This window comes from Syngnathus leptorhynchus, chromosome 8 (assembly GCF_054491065.1).
Source record: "Syngnathus leptorhynchus isolate UIUO chromosome 8, UIUO_Slep, whole genome shotgun sequence".
Lineage (NCBI taxonomy): Eukaryota > Metazoa > Chordata > Actinopteri > Syngnathiformes > Syngnathidae > Syngnathus > Syngnathus leptorhynchus.
In genome coordinates this window covers 2,141,113-2,162,899 of record NC_141202.1, presented here as the reverse complement: position 1 = coordinate 2,162,899, position 21,787 = coordinate 2,141,113, and the positions used below count along the sequence as shown (strand labels likewise).

At 44.4% G+C, this 21,787-nt stretch overlaps 1 protein-coding gene across 3 annotated transcripts in view; it reads left to right on the top strand.

The window, feature by feature from the left end:
- thsd7ab (thrombospondin, type I, domain containing 7Ab) overlaps positions 1 to 21,787 on the top strand; it is a 47,377-nt gene that overhangs the window by 2,103 nt on the left and 23,487 nt on the right. For all 3 annotated transcript variants that reach the window (XR_015066974.1, XM_085919133.1, XM_085919134.1), the window contains exons 2-6: positions 16,758 to 17,583; positions 19,099 to 19,347; positions 19,490 to 19,674; positions 20,278 to 20,346; positions 21,482 to 21,637. Coding sequence is in view for 2 of the 3 variants with exons in the window: in XM_085919133.1 (XP_085775259.1) it covers positions 16,758 to 17,583; positions 19,099 to 19,347; positions 19,490 to 19,674; positions 20,278 to 20,346; positions 21,482 to 21,637 (1,485 nt within the window). In the remaining variant the exon portion in view is untranslated. The remainder of the gene's footprint in view (positions 1 to 16,757; positions 17,584 to 19,098; positions 19,348 to 19,489; positions 19,675 to 20,277; positions 20,347 to 21,481; positions 21,638 to 21,787) is intronic.

Below are 21,787 nucleotides of genomic sequence, written 5' to 3'. Positions count from 1 at the left end.
CTCCCCGCCTCGTTTTCTCTTTGCTTGTGCGGAAATATCTCTTTTTGCAAGGTGAGGCGGCTCAGAGCAGTTTTGTGCTTTGAGCTTTCTATTGAGAGACAAAATCTCTGAAGGTAGTGCCGAAGATAACGGATAAAAATGAGCGAGAGTGAGCGATCCGAGGTTAACACAGCCTGTGATGAAGGTGGCAATAAAAGGATGACACACTTTGCTGGCCCCTTTGAGACCCCCTCCCCACAACACTGGAGTGTATTTCTTACCTCCGCCAAGCCCAAATGTGAAAGTGAGGAGTTGGTTCTGATGGCAGTTTGTCATTTCGATGGAACACAATATTTGGAGTGTATTCCATGGCTCCTACTTGGGGATTTGTCCAAATGTCCCATCCTTATCCTACGCAGATAGATAATTTTTTTTCTACAGCAGCTTATGTAGGCTAAATATAAACAATTATTAATGATGGTGGGAACAGTGCACTGCTCTACCCGTTTGAAAACAACCTTGAGTTTCAGCTACTGTATCCCACCATGCTTACATTGCAGTTATTGCACTGTACGCTGTCAGGGGAACGTCTCGGTGACATCCGGAATCAAACACGGGTCCGCACCTGCTTATTCATGCTGGAAAGTCATCGTTTCGCCTGCGGAGGCGCATCCATGCTCCCGATGACATAGATTCCCTCCGCGGTGCCTCGTGTGCACTTCATTACTCTTGCCGTCGGCGTGAGCTGTCAAGACCTTCCATGCTTGCAATTACAGGTGCAATATCCGGCCGAGGTGTCTCGGAGCCTACCTCAGAAATTGCCTTTGCGGTTTTGACAACATTTGAGCGTTGTTGTCGTAAATGTCACTCATTCATGCATTTCGTTTTTTTCCCCAACTTAAATAACCGTTTTAGTCGCAACAAATACAAGTTGTGCCGGTAGGATTTCATTTATCGTATTCTTCACACAAAATAAGCTGTTGGTGTGCCCAATGTGACGCGAATCTCCACCTCAAAACCAAGATACGTACCGACCGTGATCGTTCTCCACCTCAACTCACTAGCTTCCATAACCGTGTGTCACTATCATTTGCGTGAGGGACTCCAGACCTTTGCTAAACCCGCCTCTCTAACGACCTGTCACATCTCGAAGAACGTTTGGGTGGCACGGCGAGCGACGCGGTTGTTCCCCGACAGGCCCGTTGCTAGCCAGCCCGCCCGCCTTCACCCGGCACGGCGGCAATGAAGGATGTCGTCTACGCTCGGCGGGGTCGTTAGCTGCTGCCTCTGGAATCACCAGTAGAAGAGTGACGCCTCAGAAATTGAGAGAGCGAGGCAGGTGTGAGCGGTTCACAAGTTCAGCAGGTGCAGCCGACGTCGGGAATACAAATATTTTCATGCCGTTCATTGTTAGCACCTTCAATGTATCACAGATTTGTTCCTTTCAAAGTAGAACCGCGCTGTGCTACCATGTACGAGATGTCAAAGAGAATTAACACACACATATTATGGCAAAAGTTTGTAACTGATATTGTCAACTCGACTAACCTCATCAGTGACCTCACTCGCTTTTGAAATAGCAGCTGTCATCTCTGAGCAGCCATCCCGCATTCTGTAGCTCGGTCTTTTACATTAAACACCCGAGCAGGAATCCATTTCCCACCCGGAGGAAACAAAAACAGGAGCGAAGCTTCATCCCCCTCCGCTGGGAATACCAGATTGAGTTCGACTCTCCGTGACCCTCGTTAGCATAGCACCTGAGGTCCAACACAAATGAGTTACTTAGCAACAAATTTAGGCCACGCATAAGAATTAAGACGCCGTTCTTTGGGATTCTGCGGTTTGGTGAAGGCCTTGGGCTTCTATTCAGATTGTTTTTAAGCCCGTGTTTTTATTTCCATTCATTAGTAGGAGTGGATCCTGAGGCTAATGGATTGTCGTGACTCGCTACTAAAGAATCCGTGGGACATTCACTACGAGATGGAAACTTGAGTCGCTTGAGTCGAGTGTCAGTTAGCAAGTCTTGGGAAGGGGGAATGAATGATACACTACCTGAGACAAATTAGAACTAAGGAAGTGACTTTTTCTACTGTCTTAAAATACTTTAAGTTTCAGGTATCTGTACTTAACATTAGAAGGAGACACGGGAAAGATTTTTACTCTATTAAGCACTCTATTTTTTTCGTTTTTGGCTTCGACATGATCGTGTTTCTCTGCGTAGTCTAATTGTTGCCTGGAAATGGAGAACCTTGGCCAGGCCTAGCTGCCAAGTCTTGCTCAGAGAAACTCAGTGTGGAGGCTGTATTTGGAAAGCGAGCCAGACATTTTTTGAGAGGAAATGGGCAACTCGTAATACATTTATTTGATTGTGTTATATCACACTTGATAGAACAACAGTGACTAAATTAGACTAAGTTGTATGATAATAATAAGAATATACATCCATCCATATTTTTCCACAACCATTATTTAAAAAAAAAAAAAATTCATTTTACAACCCCTTATAGTGGTTTTTTTTTTTTTTTTTTTTTTAAATTGGGTGGTTCTGTCTCATATACACAAACCACTGCTCACCCCACGCAATGTAATTCGGGACAAGGCTGATATTTCGACATAAATCCGCACAGCATGGCTCAGTGACACAGCGACCTATCGGAAGAAAAAAAAAATATGTTATTGCCGCTGCCGCAATAAGGCAGAGGCAGTGGTGAGAATCCTCTTATCTCACTCTAAATAAAGTTTTTTGGATGAAGTGTAATCTCTAAGCCCGGCGTGCTTGCCGTATCAGTAATAGCCAGGTTTAGTGTAAGCTGCGCCATTTAGAACAAAACTCTCTTTGGCATTGCGCTCGGCTCGGGATGGATGGCAGCGTTTAGCAAATGCGCAGAGGCATCTCTTGTGCCACCAAACAGATCAATCTGGCTCAGACGTGGAAATATTTTTTAAATGGAGTGCACTGTCATGGCATCACTCTGTCGGAAAGCCATTAGAGCGGCGGCGACATGGAACGGCAGAAGTAGACGGGAGCTAATTTTCCCACTTTGATACTGCTTCATTTCCGCTTGACTGCCGCTGCCGTTGTTGTGAATGCTGGTCACGAATACGAAGGCAGCTACGAGCCTCAATTCCTGCTGGTGAAGGCAGAGAAGGGGGATCAAGTCACAGACGTGAAAGTCTGGAGTCTTACTAAGGTCTTAAGCAAGTCCCAAATCATTTTATCCTGGGAAAACGTATGCGGTTGTTCCCTGCTCCAATTTCACCAAATGGAGATGAAGAGTAAAACTGTGAACCTTACGTACGACACTTAACCAGTCTTCAAAGCATCCGAGAATTTCCAGAATTTAGTGTCCTCTAACTTCTTAAAATATCAATCCTGCCGAGTGGTGCAAAGTGATTATTAAAATTCATCTGCACTTGGAATTTCGTACAAAACCGACAAAAAAAAAAGCTTATTTGCATGCCCAAAGGCTCTTTGCAGGGTTTTCCCCGTCCCAGAGTCTCGAGGTAACGCTGCAGGCGGAATTCGGGAAACATCTGCTCCCAAAATTTCCTTCTGTAACCTCTACCTGGGTTTTCTGGGTTGTGGTCTGACAAAGGTCTCATCTCCACGGCATTTCTTAGCAGCTCGTCAGCCAGTTAAAAGACAAACAAATCCGGCGGCCATATTTGTGAGCCGTTACGTTTGCGCTTGATTCCTAAGAGACAGCCTCCATGACATTTACCTGGAGCCTCCTCTGATTTTTTTTTTCTCTCTCTCTCTCCAATAATGGCGTCAAGGCTCATGCATAAATACTGTATCCCACCACCCGGCAGTGTTCTCCTTAAGCTTTCATCTCCCTCTTTCAGTCCGTCAGTTGTGTTTTTGCCTCGTCATGTGACAGTTTGCTGTTAAATCTGCAGTGGGGGGGGGGTAATTTTGTTTGATTACGCTTGGAAGTATATGAAAACATGACATTAGTGGATTGGTTGTTATGTAACAAGCATTGCTTGGGTGATTGAAGGCTGTAGTGTCGTGCTGGATTCTCACAAAAATGGCAATTGTGGACATTTTCCATACTCATTAATGTGCAAAAGTTGTTTTTGTCTTAGAAATTAATTCATCCTAGAAATGTTGTCTGATTGCAGGTATTGCTACCAGACGTCAAAATAATTTCAGCTTTTATAATTGCGTGTGCACAAAAGTAAAATGAGATTTTCCATAATCAGTAGCACAGGTTTTTTTAATTTTTTTTACAAAGGAGAGTAAAATAATGTAACAAAAATATTATATTTAAAACAGAAAACCAGTAATGCAGGCAAGTGCATTAACTCAAGATTAATTCGAAATAGCCTCGCCTGCTATGGCCACTTTCCGACCTTGAAGAAATTAATTTCACAGCTACGTCAAGACATCCATCACCATACGTCAATGTCAACAACCTTGTGGCCTTACAGCGGGAATTTAACATGTACCAGAACGAATATGCCGCTTATCACAACACCTCACGCATTTCCGCTTAGCCGGATAAAACCCGCTTGTGGTGTGAGCTGTTCTTTGTGGGGCTCATTAAAAGTGACCCAGAAAGTACCAGGTGCTCTCAGAGTGAAAGTGACAGCACGATTGCTTTGGTTAATTGTTAGTGACAGTGTTTGCCAATGCTTCAATTGAAGGCCACGGTCTGTGAAATAGCATTGACGCCCCCTTGGCCCCACTCTTTGCTTTTTCTTCTCATTGCGTGCGGAATAGCCAAGTAAACTAATGAGCAACAATTAGCCCAACAGAACCGTGGCGACCATTTTTCTCAAGCTGCACACTAATGGCTAATTAGTATTTAATCAGAGATCATAAGTTGATGCATGATGTGTCAAGAAACCAAAATATACATTAATGTATTGGCACGAAGCACGTTTTAAGATTCATTTCCGGGTACGCCAAATTGCCACAAATTTGCCACATTTGAGGTTAATTGTCCGAATTTGCTCATACAGCATTTTTACCGCTTCTCGCTTAAACTAAACAAAATACTAAAATGTGCATTCGGTGACATTGGGCCATTGGATAGAAATTGCACTTGTAGCGTTTCGCCTCATAATCACCACAAGCAAGGAATATTTACGACGCACAGAGGGCTCGTAAAACGGCCGCCACAGCGGCAAATTCGCCACTGATTCATCCGGTTATGGATCGGACGATAATACCGACATCATGTGCCTCATTTGAAACTGCGTGATGGCACAATATGAACAGAAAAGGGGGTGACTGAAAGGACGCCATAGAATGTTGGCCGACGCGGTAGAGAGGATTTGGTCTCCGTGAAAAGAGAGCAGGATCAGCTTGGCGTTATCGATGCAATAAGAAACGAGTCGCCAACGGCAGCGGCGGGGAAATAAGCACGTGAGCATATTTTGTTACTGTACTTAATATTTTCCCGGGTGATGTTTTTATCACGATATTTAATGGAAGTGCAGCTGGACAGAAAATGCTTTGTGGAAATAACACGCTTGAATCTTGTACTTGATTAAAAACATGGTCACGCCTGTCAACAGCAAATTGTAATCTCAGATGGATTCTTGTGTTCCTAACCGTATTTAAAACGATTCTTTAGGCCAACTCTGCAACTTATTTTAGCATAAAGGGGTCATTTTACTTTTTTTGGGTCTGGTTTTTTTTTTTTTAAACAATAGTATCTGTGCTTCTACTTAAGTATCCTAGCCTACAGATGTCAGTACTTTAGCACCTCTGTTTGGAGCGAGACTATGACAGTGACGGAGCGGCAGGCTAATCAGCAGTGACAAGGCCTTGGATTAAAAGCAGGCCGGCAGATGGCCGGGGCGCCAACGACCGGAACGTGGCGACCCTGCGATCCGCTTCAGTAAATACTGACGTCCACGATACGGTCGCCCTCGTGTCAGCTGTCATTCTCTGGCTGCAAGAAGCCATCACGTGACCATTAAGAAACTTAGTCGAGAAGAAAAATCTCATGGCACGCCGCCAAATACAATCATGTATTGTGTCCGAGTTTTTTCGGGCCAACTTGGAATCAGGCTGGAATGGCACAGATTGCTTTGACCGTGATTATGTAATGTTACTTTTGGGCATGTTATTGCACAAATTGTCGTGCTAACACTAATCCCCCTAATGCTTACCAATGAAGCGGCAACAAGGCTTTAAAGCAGCTATTTGAAGATCAATAGAAGCCTTAGACCTGGCGCAGACAGCGACTGCCAAGTAATCACACCAAAACGGTATTTTTAATAACACAACTCTGAGGAATTACATGCGGGGTTTTTTCCCTGAGATTTGGAGCCCATTTCATTTTAATAAGCGTGAGAAAGTCATCAGGGCAGTGTGTGTTCCACGCAGGCTGGAACAGATTCCACAACACGCCCAGTTACATGCAACAAATCCTCCTTTTTAGCACACTCTCGACAAAGATTGGGAGATCTGACGGACTCAATGACTCACAGACCAACCGACCGCTAGCTATCTGGTGGTCAAAGCGGCTAAGTCAATGGATAGTTAGCACGCCTAAATAATCGCAGCAAAGGCTCCATTTACCAAGCTTTCTCCGAAATTGTGTTGTGACGCTAACTGCTACAAATAACGTCTCGATTGGTGTCTGGCGCTTTATCCATCATGTCACTAGCTATTCACTTGTTTGTCCATTAGCCAATATGTCCTCCTTTGCCGTGTGGCTGTTGTACTCACTTTACTTTCCCGGGAAAAAGCACTTAGCTTGAACTTGAAGCACACACACACATCGAGGAGCACGTGTTATCCACCGAGAGAAAGTTGGCATTTAGCTTAAAGATCGCGTCGATAGCTGGGCAGCTTCTCACGTGGTTTTGTCTGCATTGGTCACACCTTGGCTTCTGGCTTGTGTCACCTTGAAGCAGAGACTGTTTCTCGTATTATCCTTACAAAGATTCATTGAAATCAGTGACATCATTGACTGGCTGAATAATAAACTGACTAACCTAGCAACCTTCTGACTAGCTAACAAATGAATGATTCACTAATCAAGAGGCATATTAACAAGCTAATTGATGGGCAGATTAGCTAATTGATTAGCTAACTGCAGTGACGTCCTGACTCACTAGCCAATCCACCATCTGTATAGATTAAGTAGCAAACAAATAAATTAGCTAACTAATCAATTGATTGACTAACTGAGTGATGAATTAACCAAAAAGCTGATGAACCTACGTGACTTGCGGATTGACCGACTCGCCGAATGACGTAAAGTCAGTGTTTATAAGACTTTTTGAGGAATGCATCGAGTGTTTGATCCTACTGTAGTTCAGTAGTAGAACTTCTCGTCCCACTGATGCAACGTGAGTGCAAGCATAAATTATGCTAATGTTGCTCATTTGGAGACACACATACAGTGAAAATATAGAACCGAGCAGAACCCCCCGCCCCTTCACCCCCGAGAGGACTCATTAATGGAAATGCGGCACACAAGACGACAATGTCGACAACGTGGAGTGTAATTCATCATGGCACGTGTGACCCCTCGCCGCTGCCGCCGCCGGGCCTTGTCTCGGCACCCTTCCTCCACTCAAACAATCCTGATACCCGCCACCCTGCCGAGCGCTAACGCCGCAGGATGTCTGTCCCCTCACCGCGCTCTTTGTTTAGCGCCCTACGCTGCCTGGAAAACAAGTCGTAAACATACCAGTACAGTAAACAGCTCAGCTAGCAGAAATCAAACGTGGCACATTCTATATGTTGACCCCGACCTTCACTGCAGGCACTTACGGTATAGCAACGCATAGCACGAAAGCTCACGGCCCAAATATACAGCTGAACACAGCGCTTGTCAGAAATAAGTCCAAAAGAGCATCACGCTGCAGCCCCATGCAGTGCTTTGATGCAAGCTATTGACCCTTCTGAAGAGGACTTTTAAAAATAAATTTACCGTGACATTTTAATGAAGTCAGTGCTTTCTTTAGTATAGTTTTCAGTTTCAGTTTGGTTGGCTGGCTGGCTGGCTGTTTGAGCAGCGAATTAACTTGATAAGAGACTTACTGGCTAGCTAACTGACTAATGAACGGACAAGCTGAATGATTATATAACTGACTGCCAAACCAGCTATCCATCCCACTTGAGTGCCTAACTGACAAAGGCACGAGAAGAGAGTTTTGATCGATTAATTGCCCTGAAAATGAAATGACCTGGATGAATATGAATATTCATACGCAGACTGACCTACTAATTCCGACCAACTGACTGAATAACTGACGAGCTGGCAGATTGGTTGAATGACAGACAAGCAACTAACTAAAAGGTTTTGATAAGTAAAGTAGATGCACATGATTTTCTTTAGATGGCCACATAAAGTTATATTAGGGGCTGGATACGGTCCCCGTGCCTCAGGTTTAACATCTGTGGTGCATGCATTGAAAATCCCTGTCACCTATTTGTTTAAGATACCTGCTTCCGATTGGGGCTCATTTGGAGGAAATTCACGAGGAGGAGCTTGAAAGTATCCAGGGTTCGATTTTGACTAACTTTGGGCCGGTCAGTTTCACGGTGGTCTGCATTGTTTTTACAGTACAAGATACGATGAGGACGTGTAGGGTCCGCGGCATGGCTGTGTTCCACATGCCATCTTCCATTGACCACAGCGGCGTGATTGCAGGGTTCATCGGAAGGCTAAGGCTGTCAGACTGACCTACATTTCGTACACACTCTCTCACACACAGGCAGAAAATCCTCGCTTCAACATCTGGAGTCATGCCAGGATGCCCAAAAATTCCCAAACGCAACCCGAAAGAGAGGACGGGGAAGGCTTTGTAGGAACTCAACAAAAGAGACTAAAATCTTTATTTGCGCTACCTTGTGAGAGAAAATATCATATATTAAAATATCAATAACATATAAATTTGTATATATCATATATATTAATATGATATGATGTATAATTCTTTTGTATTAGAAAATAATATAAATATAAAAATATAATATGATTTTACGAAAGAAGAAAACCTGTATAAGTTCCCCTCGATTGTCGTGGTGGTTGTTGAGTGGTGCTGGTCCACATTCACACTTTATTGGCACTCATTGACCTTGTCAGCCTTCCCTCACCTGTGTGTGTGTGTGTGTGGGGGGGGGGGGGGTGCACTGCATAGCGTGTGTACTCCTAATACATCTGTCAATCAAGTCCACCTTCGCACGTCCACCGTCCATCATGGCAAAAAAAATAAAGGCAAAATAAGAATTCAAGACTTGATCTCCCCCAAATACAGCTTCGGCAGACAGTGTGAAAACGGGCTATTAATTGCATCGCAAGCAGAGCAAACACTCATAACCTGCTCGTGTCCCATCCCTGGCGTCCTCTATGAAAAGAAGTGGTCTCTTGTCAACGGCGGGGTCTCCAGCATGGAAATTGAAGGTATTAACCTTAAGTGGTGCTTGACTCCACAGTGCTCTCACTCGATGCCGCTCACGTAAAAGATACACACCATATTTCTTCTTAGAAGGGAATAGAAAGGGATGGCAGAGAAAACAAAGCAGAGGAATCAAAGACAGCAGTCTACCTGGTGTCATTTTATAAGATTACCAGAAAAAAAACTTCTATGATGAGTCTGTGATGAGAAGACTTTGTACCATTTCAGTGTCATTTTTAGTTAGGTGAAAATTTGGGGATTTTTTTTTTTTTTAGAATTAACAAATCTGATGACAATTTTAAAATGATTGAACCAGCTCTTTTTTGGAAGCGATTAAGATTCCCCAGGTGGAGAAATGGAGCCTACATAGTTATCAGCGCTGCCTTTGTACAGATGACGAATCGCCCTTCAATTTCATTTGCAAATGTATTTCTGTCCGTCGCCTTCAGTTTCCGTGGCTTCATGTACGGTACGTGTCAAAATCGGATCGTCAAAGAACAGGTTAAAATGCCAGTGCTCGGCAAATTGCGCCTTTGAAGTCCGACTTGAACATTTAGGAAGGGGGGGGGAAGAAGCCACATGTCTTATTGCTTGTGTAGACACCAAGAGTTCAAAGTCAGCCTTTCTGTAATCTGTAGTGGATTTATGCTCCCTGCACAAACCGGTGTCATCTTTTTTTTTACATAACGTGCAAAAAAAATGTGATTATCCCAAAAAAGGAGGTATCTTCTAACTTATAATGTAATCATTGCAAGATTATATATAGTCTTAACACTACGATTGAAAAGTACTAATATTATGAAGAAAAAAAAATGTCAAAAATGGGTGAAAATACAGTTATAACGAGAAAACTGGGCAGAAAGTCCCAGATGTACTCTCCGGCATATTGTGGATAAGTCTTCCCAGAAAAGCACAAGATGTTAGGACTGCAAAGAGTCCAACATTTTCTTTATGCTGTGCTAGAATGCGTCTCCAGAGGAGCCGAGGAAAGAACTTCACCATTCCATTGATGCTTATGATTGACACGGAGGATGCCACTAGTTATCTTTTGCACTCCTTTGTGGTGTGCGTACAATGTAACGTGTATATTGTCGACATTTCTGCTAGCTTCTCTGTGTGAAAGGTGCTATGCTTTGTGTTGTTCCCCATGCGTGTCACCTCATTTGCGGATGATGACGTTACATTTTGGAAATTCATTGTAGTAATTCACAGAAAGCGACAAAAGCAATGTACATGTGTAGTATTGATGTACATTTCATGTGCGATTGGAACAGAAAGTTGAAAATTAGGTTGCTCAAAATGGTGCAATTAGCACGTCAATAACTAGCGTTAGTGCTGAGCTTCAGGCTCTCCTGACATTTTTTTTCCAGACTTTAAAAGTGTTGAGTTTACATCATCATGGGGTGTGAAGTGAGTTGTGCTATTATGAGAAAACTAAACTTGGTGTTGAGAGTGAGAATCTTCAGGCTTTAATTGCTTTATTTTGTTAGCATTAGCTCGAGCCGCAGCGTTTTCCACAGTAGCACTCGGTTCAACAAGACCTACAACCCAAAATATTCTTGACTTGTTGACATTTGAGAATCAGTGCATTCACATTGCAGTCTTTGGATTTTTTTTTTTTTTTTTTGCCTTTGGGAAGCCTTGCCTTCGTCATGGTCATATCCGATATAGATCTCCATCGAAACACAGTCGATGAATCACATCAGTGGTCTTTTCAGGCTTGTGACTCGTCCTGATGTTGGATTTATGTTATTGCGCTGGAAGTAAAAATGGTTGTTGATTTTTTTCCCCTCTCCATGTCTCGTGGTGAATCCTTCACAGCAGGCGCCAGCCAGCTGCTGTTTTAATATTCTTACTATTCATATTTTTATTAATAGGAACACTATAAATAAGACATATTGTAAACAAAGTCAGTGATGAATGTTTCATTTGAATGCCTCTGACCTCAAAAAGCAACTGCAACTGATTGGCTTCAAATGATGCTTTGGCACATTCTTATTCTCTCATTTACTCCAAAACTTTTTTTTCCCCCAAAATTAACGCCAGAGTGATTGTGCAAAATGCAGAAGCAGAAAATAAGCAGGCTTCCATATTCCGTTTTGCTCGCGGCATTCTTTTGATGCCAGCATCTCATCAGTGACACTTTTAGCATCGCTAGCTTTTGAACGCTAATGTTAACTTTGAAAGAGACAAGCCTTGACGAACGATGACAGAGAGGCAGGAATGTTTTAATGGTAAAAAAAAAAAAAAAAAGTCACTAATATGGTGCTTTGTCTCTTTCACGCTACATATTATGAGGGCGTTGAAAGTAAACAACTACACTAAAATGAGAAAACGCTGATAAACACACCAGCAAAGCCTCACAATAACAAAATGTCAATCAGTCGGTCACGGCTGGTTCTGGAACGCATCCCCGCCCGCCGATAACCGCACAAGCAATTAAATCGCTTTTACATGAAACGCACCTTTTTAAAAGCGTCACTTTTTTAATGAATCCGTGTTGTGACAGTAATACGCCTCAGCGGCAACCTCGGCTGCTGAATCAGCAAAGCTGCTCCACTTGACTGGTCGCTTACAGCTGGCGCAACAAACATACGCATGGCGTCACATGTCGACATATGGGAGGCCGTGGCGTCCCGCCCGCTTTATTCGCACCAGTCTTACATTGTGTGCAGAAAAATGCTCGCTCGCTCACCGACTCGCTCGCTCTTATCGATCGCCCTCTCGTAATTATTGAGCGGGCCTTCGGAATGATGATGTCTTTGGGGAGCTCTGTCTCAAGATGGCCTCTTTAAAGGGGCATCATTCACAGTGCTCGCAGTACAAATTGACTTTTAGAGCCGGAGACAAAGTCCCCGAGACGGCCGCGTATGGATATCTTAGCAACAGTCACCCGGGGCCTTGCTAATCTGTGCCGTATACAGCCAATTAACCGGGGGGGGGGGGGGGCTGCAGCGTCAACGTTTCCACTTGACACCCTTTGCTATTAATCTCAGAGCCCAGCCCAGATGCTTTTATCGAGAATTGTATTTTATCAGAAATTTCACGGACCCTTGGAGGATCCCTAGATTTGGCCAAAATGACCCAAGACGTCCTCACTTAGGGTCAATTAAGGAGAACGGTGCTTTTGGCTAGTGATTGACAACCGATGAGAGAAACCTCATCAAGGCTTCCTCTGCACTTTGACAGTTGTCCCCCCCCCCCCGAGTGGAAAGCAGAGCGTAACATCTCCCGTCTGCACTTTGTTTATCATCCCCCCCATGAATCATTCACAGCTTTTCTTCCTGCTTGCTTCACTGACACCGGGATGATGGTGTGTCACTTTTTGTTTAATGTACTCACAAAATCCCGTTGGAGAATTTACAGCTGCAAGGATGGCTGCTATGACTTTGGTCCCCATGTAAGCATAATTGAGTTTATCCCCTGAAAGCCAATGCTGGGAAGTAAATACTTGATTGCTATTACGTAAAAGTGCCTTTGGACAATCAGCACTGTAATATAAAGCCATAAAATAAGTCAATAAACTTTCCACTGATTTGAATTCCGGAAATCAAATCTGTCAGTACTGACTTTTTGGAACTATCATTTTTCATTGCATTAGATGTGAGTGAGTCATGCAAGTGGTGGAGGGATATTTTTAGACAGGCTACTGTAAAGGTATGAAGATTATTTTGCTTGTTGCTCCTAATCTATTTTAGCATTTCAATTATTATTATTATGATTTTACCTGCCACAAGGATTTGTAATTTGCATTTAGTAATTTCAGTTCTGCTCCGCATGATCTGGCACAACGTGGTACAACCCATTTTGGGCGTAACTCAAAATTTCAACTCGTACACTGTAAAATACTATTTAAAAAAAAAAAATTTTTTTTAAAAAATCACTTTTGGAACATTCCTCTTTCAATTAGCATATGACTGACCTGTTGCGACAAGCGTGGTCCAATTGTCTGTATGGCAAAATCGGCCGCTCTTCATAGTTGATGCGTGGGCTTTTTTTTTTTTTTGTGGCACAAATCATCACGAGCGAGAAAGTGAGCAGCATCCCGTGGGAGGAGCAGCGAGCTGTCATTTGTCAGATCTATTCTCAGCAAGCGGCAGCCGGACCAGCGCGCGGCCACCGCTGACAGCTTTAATAGTAATCAATCATCTGTCCCTCAACGCGCTCGCCATTTGATAAGGGCGACGACGAGGGAAATAAGGGGAAGCTGTTATTTGATGCTATCCCAGAATAGTTTTTACCTCCTCCTCTGTGGATGAAATGGAATTATTCGAAATGTAAATATTCAAATGCAGGTGGTGAGAATAGAAAATAAAAAAAGAAAAATTGACAGATCAACAGATCTCTGACTTTGCACGTTTTCAACAGCTATCTTCAAATATTTTCAAACAAATACCTGAATTCACTTTCGGGGTATTTATGAGTATCATCATTTGCAAAGTGTTGTTTTGGCACTGTTGTCTTGTTAAAGGCCAAGCAAGAAGAACACAGGAAGCAATATGACACATCATTATTCAGATACTCCACTGATCTATGTATAATATATTATATTCTGGAATATATATGTGCAATATACCACCTGAGCGTGTCCTCTATGACCTTTAGCTACCGTGTCCGCCCCCGACAACATCTTGTGCAATTATAGCCGGACCACGCTAACAAGAGCTAACAAGAGCTCCCAAGTGACGCTGTCAGTGTGGCCGCTGCCATGCCAGCAAAAATGTCTCATTACTCTGCCAGGGATCTCCTCTACAAAGAAGGAAAAAGTCATTAGGAAGGAATAAGTCAGAGGAATGAGCAGCTACCTCCACCTGCCCCTCGGTCTCCCCCCATGAATAAATGACACCGTGGTACTTTAGGTTCTCTCAACTCTGTCGCTCGCTGTGCTTTACTCTTCACAAATCAAGTGTGAGATGATTGGGGTGTGTTTGAATTCCAGCTAATGAGGCGGACTATATTACTCACAGACGATTTAACTCGTCAGGAATTCAAGTCCAATTTTTCAGATCTCGTGGCCCAGTTTAGCAAATGTGTGTCACGGATTTCCTTTGAAGTGAGCCTTAAAAGCCATTTGTGGAGAAAAATCATATGCAATCGAAATTGGAGCAAATTGGATCTGGTGGTATTGTGAATCGGATGCGTCGTATTGTCATCCGAATGAATCGTAGCGAGAATCATAATTGGAGCGAATCGCGTATCATATCTGAGGTGAATCATGAACGGAATAATTACCGAAACGAATCGTATTGCTGTGGACAGTAATTGGATTACATTTTTTTTTTTTTACGTACGTCCAGAATTTCTAGCCTTTTCCTTGTCGTCGAAACTCGACAATAGCTAACATCAAAGAAGAACTCAAGCTGCGTTGCTTGTTTTGCAATTTAAAAATTGCAAATGCAAATTAATTGAAAAAACAACTCCTGAAAACATCCCAAAGGTTCCGCCTCATTATTCGCTCGTTTCATCCTCACCTTCCACATGAAACCGAAGCAAAGTGTGAAGTTTGCTGACAGAAGGATGTCAGTGTGCGTTTGCTTGTGTGTTTTTGTGTGTATGCTAACGCTTGGCACCGAGACGCACGTTCACAGCCAACACCTTCCACCTGCCAAGTGATGACGCCCTCCTCTAAGGTCTCTAAAAATGGCTCCCTTCGCTTGTCGCAAGAGGCAGCATTCATGTCCAGGGCTCAAGACTGCCATCAAATTGGACACAAATTCAGAATATGAAGATAAGATTTTAATTCGTAATGCTCCCACCAACACGGCCACTTTTTGGATGAATATCCTGGCGATAGCACAGCTCGCATTTATCTTGACGTTTTGGCATTTGAAGCTAACAATAGCATGACACGATTTTACATCGAATTCAGTTATGTGCATTTATGACGATATAGATTTGTAGACATTCGACTACCACGTGGCTTTATCCACGTTTGTGTTTTGAGTTTAGAACAACACAGCAATGAGAAAAATCAGCATGATAACAGCGTAGCGCCGTTTTCTCGATTTACACCACACACCCTGGGCTAATTTTACACCCATCATTCTCACCACTGCTGTGTCGTCACGCCTTTGAAAGCAAACATCACCGCAACCCCTCCCCTCCTACCTTCCCCCTCCCCTTTATTGGATCGGGATGTAAAAGTGATGCATTGTGGGAGACGCTAATCTAATCCTGACGCCGAGGGCGGCGCATCCCGCCGCGTGATTGGACAATTTGTCTTAATAAAGCGACATCATCACCATCAATGCCGTGCTCCCTCCCGAGTCACGCACACACACATATACGTACACAAACACACACCGTTTTTTTTTTCATTCATAGATTGTGAAGAAAATCCTCACGGTTTAATCCGCAGAACACAAAAAAGATTAGCGGGTAACGACATGCACGGTGAGGGATATTGCTGTCAGGAAGGGATTTGGCGCTTTAGATGAAAATATGTAGACACAAACATTAGAAGGGCTCTTAAATGCAGGCACACTGGGAAGCGTACAAGCCGAGAGTTACGTGTAATGTCTTGTCCAAAGAATATTTTTGACAATCAACATCTGGTCTCAGATGTCGCAGTCTGTCACTTAATACGCAGCCGTGTCTTCCTCCCGACCGTCGTAGGCCTTGGGGGAGGTCACGTTTGGGCTTGTCGGCTCACGTCGAGTCAAAGCAGACGTATAGAAGACGCGACGCTGTCTCTCGACATTTGGGGTTTTGGGAAGAATTGCCCATTACCTCGCCCAAGGAGGGTCAAAGCTCCGTGACGGTTCATCGTTTTGGTTTGTCAGCAGAATTATGCCGAAGCTACTGTTGTTTTTTTTTAACTGGTGGAGCAGGAAATGTAACAATAGTAACGTACATTTACAGTAAAAGCAGAAAGATTATGGTAATAACAAAGTGCATCAATTGCATCCATGAATAAGATATAACAACAATAGCTTCAGTTAATCCTTGCTGCGGATCGTCATCATCACAATCGAATAAATCCCAGCACAGGGGAAAGTTCACTTGTGCTTTTTCTAAATCCCTATTTCTACATTTTTCTCATTTATAGTGTTTTTCATGGATGCAAACCCCCCTCTGTCCGTCTTTAAAACTCATCTTAAAATATTTTATTTGTGGGCTTTGGGCTTAATGTGACACTTGGCTTTTTTTTATTTCATGTTATTGATTTACTGTTTTAAATGGTTTACTTTTTAGATGTCAGATGTTTTTATTTTTTTAACACACAGCACTTTGTGTGCAACAGTGTTTGTTTTCAGCAATAGCAATAAACAATTTCGACCTCTATGCCTGTCTTGACATGCAAATTTGAAAACCTAACCTCAAGTCTCATTCGTCTTCTTTACCACGATTAAGTTAGTGTCATGTAGGTGCGGTTTAGTTATAACTGGTTGTTTGTCTGTTGTCAGGTCCTTGGGGGAGGTGCATGGGCAGCGACTGCGGCCCGGGGGGCAGCCAGAGCCGGGCGGTTTGGTGCGCCCACGTGGAGGGCTGGACCACGCTGCACACCAACTGTGATCAGTCGCTGCGGCCATCCAACCAAAGAAACTGTTTCAGAGTGTGCGACTGGCACAAGGACTTGTACGACTGGCGTCTGGGCCCCTGGAACCCGTGCGTGTCCGTGTCCTCCAGAACCTCGGGGGCTCCGCGTCCCTTCACCTGCAGCGGGGGCGAGGAGGGGATCCAGACCCGAGAAGTGGACTGCACCCTCAAGTCGGACGACTCACCTGCGGAGGACGCCATTTGCGAGTACTTTGAAACCAAACCCAGACTGGAGCAAGCCTGCCTGATCCCGTGTCCTCAGGACTGCATTGTTTCCGACTACTCCCCATGGACGTCCTGCTCAAAAACCTGCGGGACGGGCCTCCGCAACCGCGTCCGAAGCGTCCTGGTCCCGCCGCTATTCGGTGGCTCCATCTGCCCCAATCTGACCGAGTTCCAGTCTTGCAAACTGGGGCCCTGTGCAGGACCGGAGGGCATGTACAGCCTCAGGGTGGGCGCCTGGACACCTTGCGTCCTGCCCCAGACGCGGACGGCGCGCCAGGCCAAGCGACGCAAGGGGAAAGGCCAGGGAAGTGGAGGAGCCAAAGACCTGGAAACAAAGGAGCTGATCCAGAAGAAACGGACCAGGAACCGGTTGAACCGGCAGGAGAGTTCCTCCTGGGACGTACAGGTGGGATACCAGACGCGAGATGTCAACTGCGTTCACAGGAACAGCAGCTCAGTTCCACGCAAGTGAGTTTTTCACTTTTTCACCTTATTTCACTCAAAAGTAACTCATTAGAACGAGAAGATAAGAATTATCAGGAGTTATTACGTTTGAGAAGAATTAGTTTGAGATATGAGGCTACGATGTTGGATTTACACAAAAATGTCACGCAAAGTTGAGCGCTGCTCAATGCAAGTAAGTCGTGAAAGGTGGTCATGGCTGATGATAAGGAACTCTTTCTGTTTGGTCTTCCTTCTCCATAAAAATTCCACAGTGTCTGCAGCAGTTTTCCAGCACTGTTTTCGCTGCTCTTTAATCTCCAGGAAAGCTTTGCGGGCAAGCCTCCTTGCTCGTCAGCCTTTGTTCCCGCATCCCGGTGGTGGAGGATGCGATATGATGTATTATGCACTAAACGTGTTCATTCATGTTTCTCCACGGTGACGCCCATCAAAAGTTTCAAAGAACAAGCGGTTGTGGCCTCCCCCCCCTTCCGCACCCATGAATATTCATCCCGTCCTCTGCCAGTCGTGTTGATTCCCTCACGTTGATATATTCACACTTGTTTTTCCACAACTTTGTGCAGAAAACTTGCCACTAGCGGCACATGAGGACGACACCATTATGTCTGACGTGCAGGGAGCCGCTACGCCAGCTTGTAAATTATATCTATATATCTATATATTTAAATATATATCCATACCAGCAGCGTGCTAACATCCACCACATGGTGACTAGCAAGCCTCATTAGCATTGACTGCGACGCTGCGTGTGGAACATCATTTGAGGGTCTAAACTGCATTTAGCAAAGCCCCCCCCCCACACACACCCCCGCCTCCTTCCCTTACCCCAGGGTGCACGAAGAGTCATTAGAAATGTTGGAAACTAAAGCCGACGACTTCTCAGCTTTTCTTCCCCCCCCACACCCCCCCGAAGGCCGCGTAGCTGACGAGCTATTAGCTCTAATTCTACCGCTGCTTCATTTGGAAAGCTCTCATTTGGGTAACTCACCTCAGGCGCAACTCACTTTATTTTAAAAAACACCTGCATGTGTGTGTGTGTGTGTGTGTGCCAGATGAATGAACGCTACAATGCCGCAAGGCTGAGCCACGATGTTTTGCTACAATGTTAAACGGTGATGATGATTCGCAACCGTGTTTTGGAACGATCTCTTCTCGACGTTTCACCTCGAGCACACCACACACATTTCCTGTGCGTGTGGCACACATTGTCAATCGACAATGTTTTGATTGAACAGTCACACTGGTGATAAAGGCGAGCTCTCGCCATTGTGCTAAAATATGAATGCGTTAAACAACAAAAGCTTTTTTTTTTTTTCCAACTCTCTTAAAATGGCGACTTGCGACATTTCCTACATGCTTCATTAACTGTTGAAATGAAATCTGAGCGTTCATTCTATGCCAAGCCGGGAGGAGGGAATTAAGCAGCCTGATGATAATGATGCATTACAATGTTTGCGCTAAAATGTCATGCTAGGATGTCACAATGCAGTCAAAGTGTGTTATTCTTCCGCGTGTCCGCAGCTTGTGCACACCGAGGGAAGCACCTCTCATCATCCAGTCTTGCGTGCTACCCAGAGACTGCCAAGTGGGCGACTGGAGCGACTTGTCGCCCTGCTCCAAGGCCTGCTCGGACTCCAAGCTGCCCGGTGGCTGGCGAGAGCGCCGCAGACAAGTGTTGCAATTCCCCACGGGCGAAGGGACCGAGTGCCCCACCCTAAACGAGCGCGAGCCGTGCGAGCCTCAGGGCGATGCTGTGATGCCTTGTGCCATGTGAGGTCCACTTGTAGTTCTAACTGACTTCAGATCTTAGTGCCTAACACTGAGATATAGTTTGACTTGAATTTAACTCGAATGTGACCTCAGATCAAATATTAGTGACATAGTGCCTGACTCGCCTTGTCACGCCTCCCAGCTATGCCTGGAGGACCACGGAGTGGTCCGATTGCCGGGTGGACTTGCTACTGGGCCAGCAGGACCGCCGCCGCGCCAACCTGACCGGACTCTGCGGTGGGGGTCTACAGACCAGAGAGATCTACTGCGTCCAAGCCAACGCCGAGCTCCTCAAGTACGTCAGTGACTTCCAAGAGAAAGACAAAGGTAAAACATCAGCTTTTTTTGAGGGGGATTCTGTTACTAACTAAAACAGCAGCACCTACAGAGTCAAAGCATATGATCGGTGTATTAATCAAAACAGAGCAAATATCGGGACGCTAATGTGTCTAAAGCCGTAGCACACAATCACAGTTACAAGCTTGAAATAAATGTGTTGTGTTGCGTTTAAACACACACACACACATACACGCCTCGAGTGGTTATCTGTGAGGAGCAGGAGCTCCCCCTCCACTGAGGGGTGTTGGTGAGCGGGCAGGAGTTTTTATAATCTCCCAGCGAGTCAGTGAGGTCCACCGTCTCTAAAATTCAAATCCATGCAGCATATGCAAAACTGACCTCAGATGAGATCTCGGTGACATTGTGTCCGACAAATTCACAGTGTTAGGATTTGCCTGAGCGCCAATGGGTTCTTAGTGCTTTACCTGACCTGCATGAAACTCACCCTAATGAAGGAATTCCTTCATTGACCACCACCTCTTTGATACCCCACCACGCTTGTGTGCTGTCTCATGTACGTATGGCTAATAGCTTGTGTCGTGAGCCTAGCTCGTAGTTAATTAGCGCTATTTGTCCTCCCTGTTATTGCAGCGGGTCAAACCCAAAGACAACAGAAGCCTAGCGTACCCCCACTCCTTTCTGTCTCCTTTCACATCACAGGTAGGTAGTCCACCTCAAATACTTCTCTCAATCGTCCTCTTCCTCCTTTAGCCGCTCCCTCTTTACTCCTCCTATAATAACCTAAAGATGGTAAACCATGGCAGCAAAGCAATATTTTTATTGCTTTGGGCTAAGTACCAAAAAAAACAATCGCTTTTTCACGTGACTTTTTCAAGCCAATCATCAAATCGTCTCTCCCCATTTAAATGAATGGAAATGTTATTAATCTGTTCCAGCTTTCCACAAAAAATCCAATAAAAATTCATTTATTTTGTTGTGATGGTTTTGGCACTTTTGGCGAGTACTATTATATTGCATTCTTCTTGCATATTGATGTTTTTTTTTTAATAATTGCTTAGCGTGATCACGGTGGTTTTAAGCGTCGGATTAAGTCGGGTTAAGACCTTACTGAAGCCCCACGCACCAAACGCACCGCCCACCACCGGTTAAAACCGTATGCAAATGAGTCAAACAAAGAGGTCACTCGTGAGGTGTATTTTCCTAACAAGGCGTAGATTAACGGGGACTCTGCAAGCCGCCGTTTAACATGCCCGCGTGTGTGTGTGCGCGTGTTTACCAGTGGAATTATTTATAAACGCTATTGGCCTCTTTGCATTTCAAAAGCCCCCACTTGACTTCTGCGCAGAGGATTTGTGATTCAGCTCTTGTGATTTTTAAGCTTCTGGACGTCTTGCCTGCACACGAGTTGTAGTTTTATGTATTCTTTTTTTTTTTTTTGTGGGTGGTAATATTAAACACGCGACGTAGTAGCAAAATGGAGACAGGCATTTTTAACAACAGTACAATTTAAAGTCCAACAAAATCTTTTCAAAATCGTTTCTTCACTATGCTTCTTCCTTGTCCTCCTTTTACACCTTTCTTCTATTTTTCCATTCTTATAAAATTTTCCCCTCTTGCTGCTCTTTCTCTTCATGCTCCCACTCTTACTCCTTTAATTCTTTCGTTTTCTCAAAATTCAGTGACACAAAAGACTAAATACATAATACTGTTGTTTCCATTCAAACAGGTCTAAACAGGATAGCACAATTTTCAGTTCTATAATAATGCAATTATAGATGAATGACACTCACACACACATCTGTCTGTCTAACTGATTCGATTAAACCCCCCACAGCGGCTCGTCCGGTGGAAAACAGTCTGTGTGGCGGTTCCGTTCCCGATCGCTCACAACTCTGCCAGTTGAGTTGTCCTGTCGAATGCCAAGTGTCTCCCTGGGGTGCCTGGGGGCCGTGCACCTTTGAGACCTGCGACAACCAGTCGGCTAAAAAAGGTAGCGCAAACACACCGGACATCCAGCTACGCTTGGTGAAGCAGCATGTGGCTCATTAGTTGAGCGTACCACATTCCTTTTCTTTTTCTGGCAAGAAGACGAAGCCTGCAGAATCCTTGCACGTAAAAGATTTATTAGTCACTTTTTACA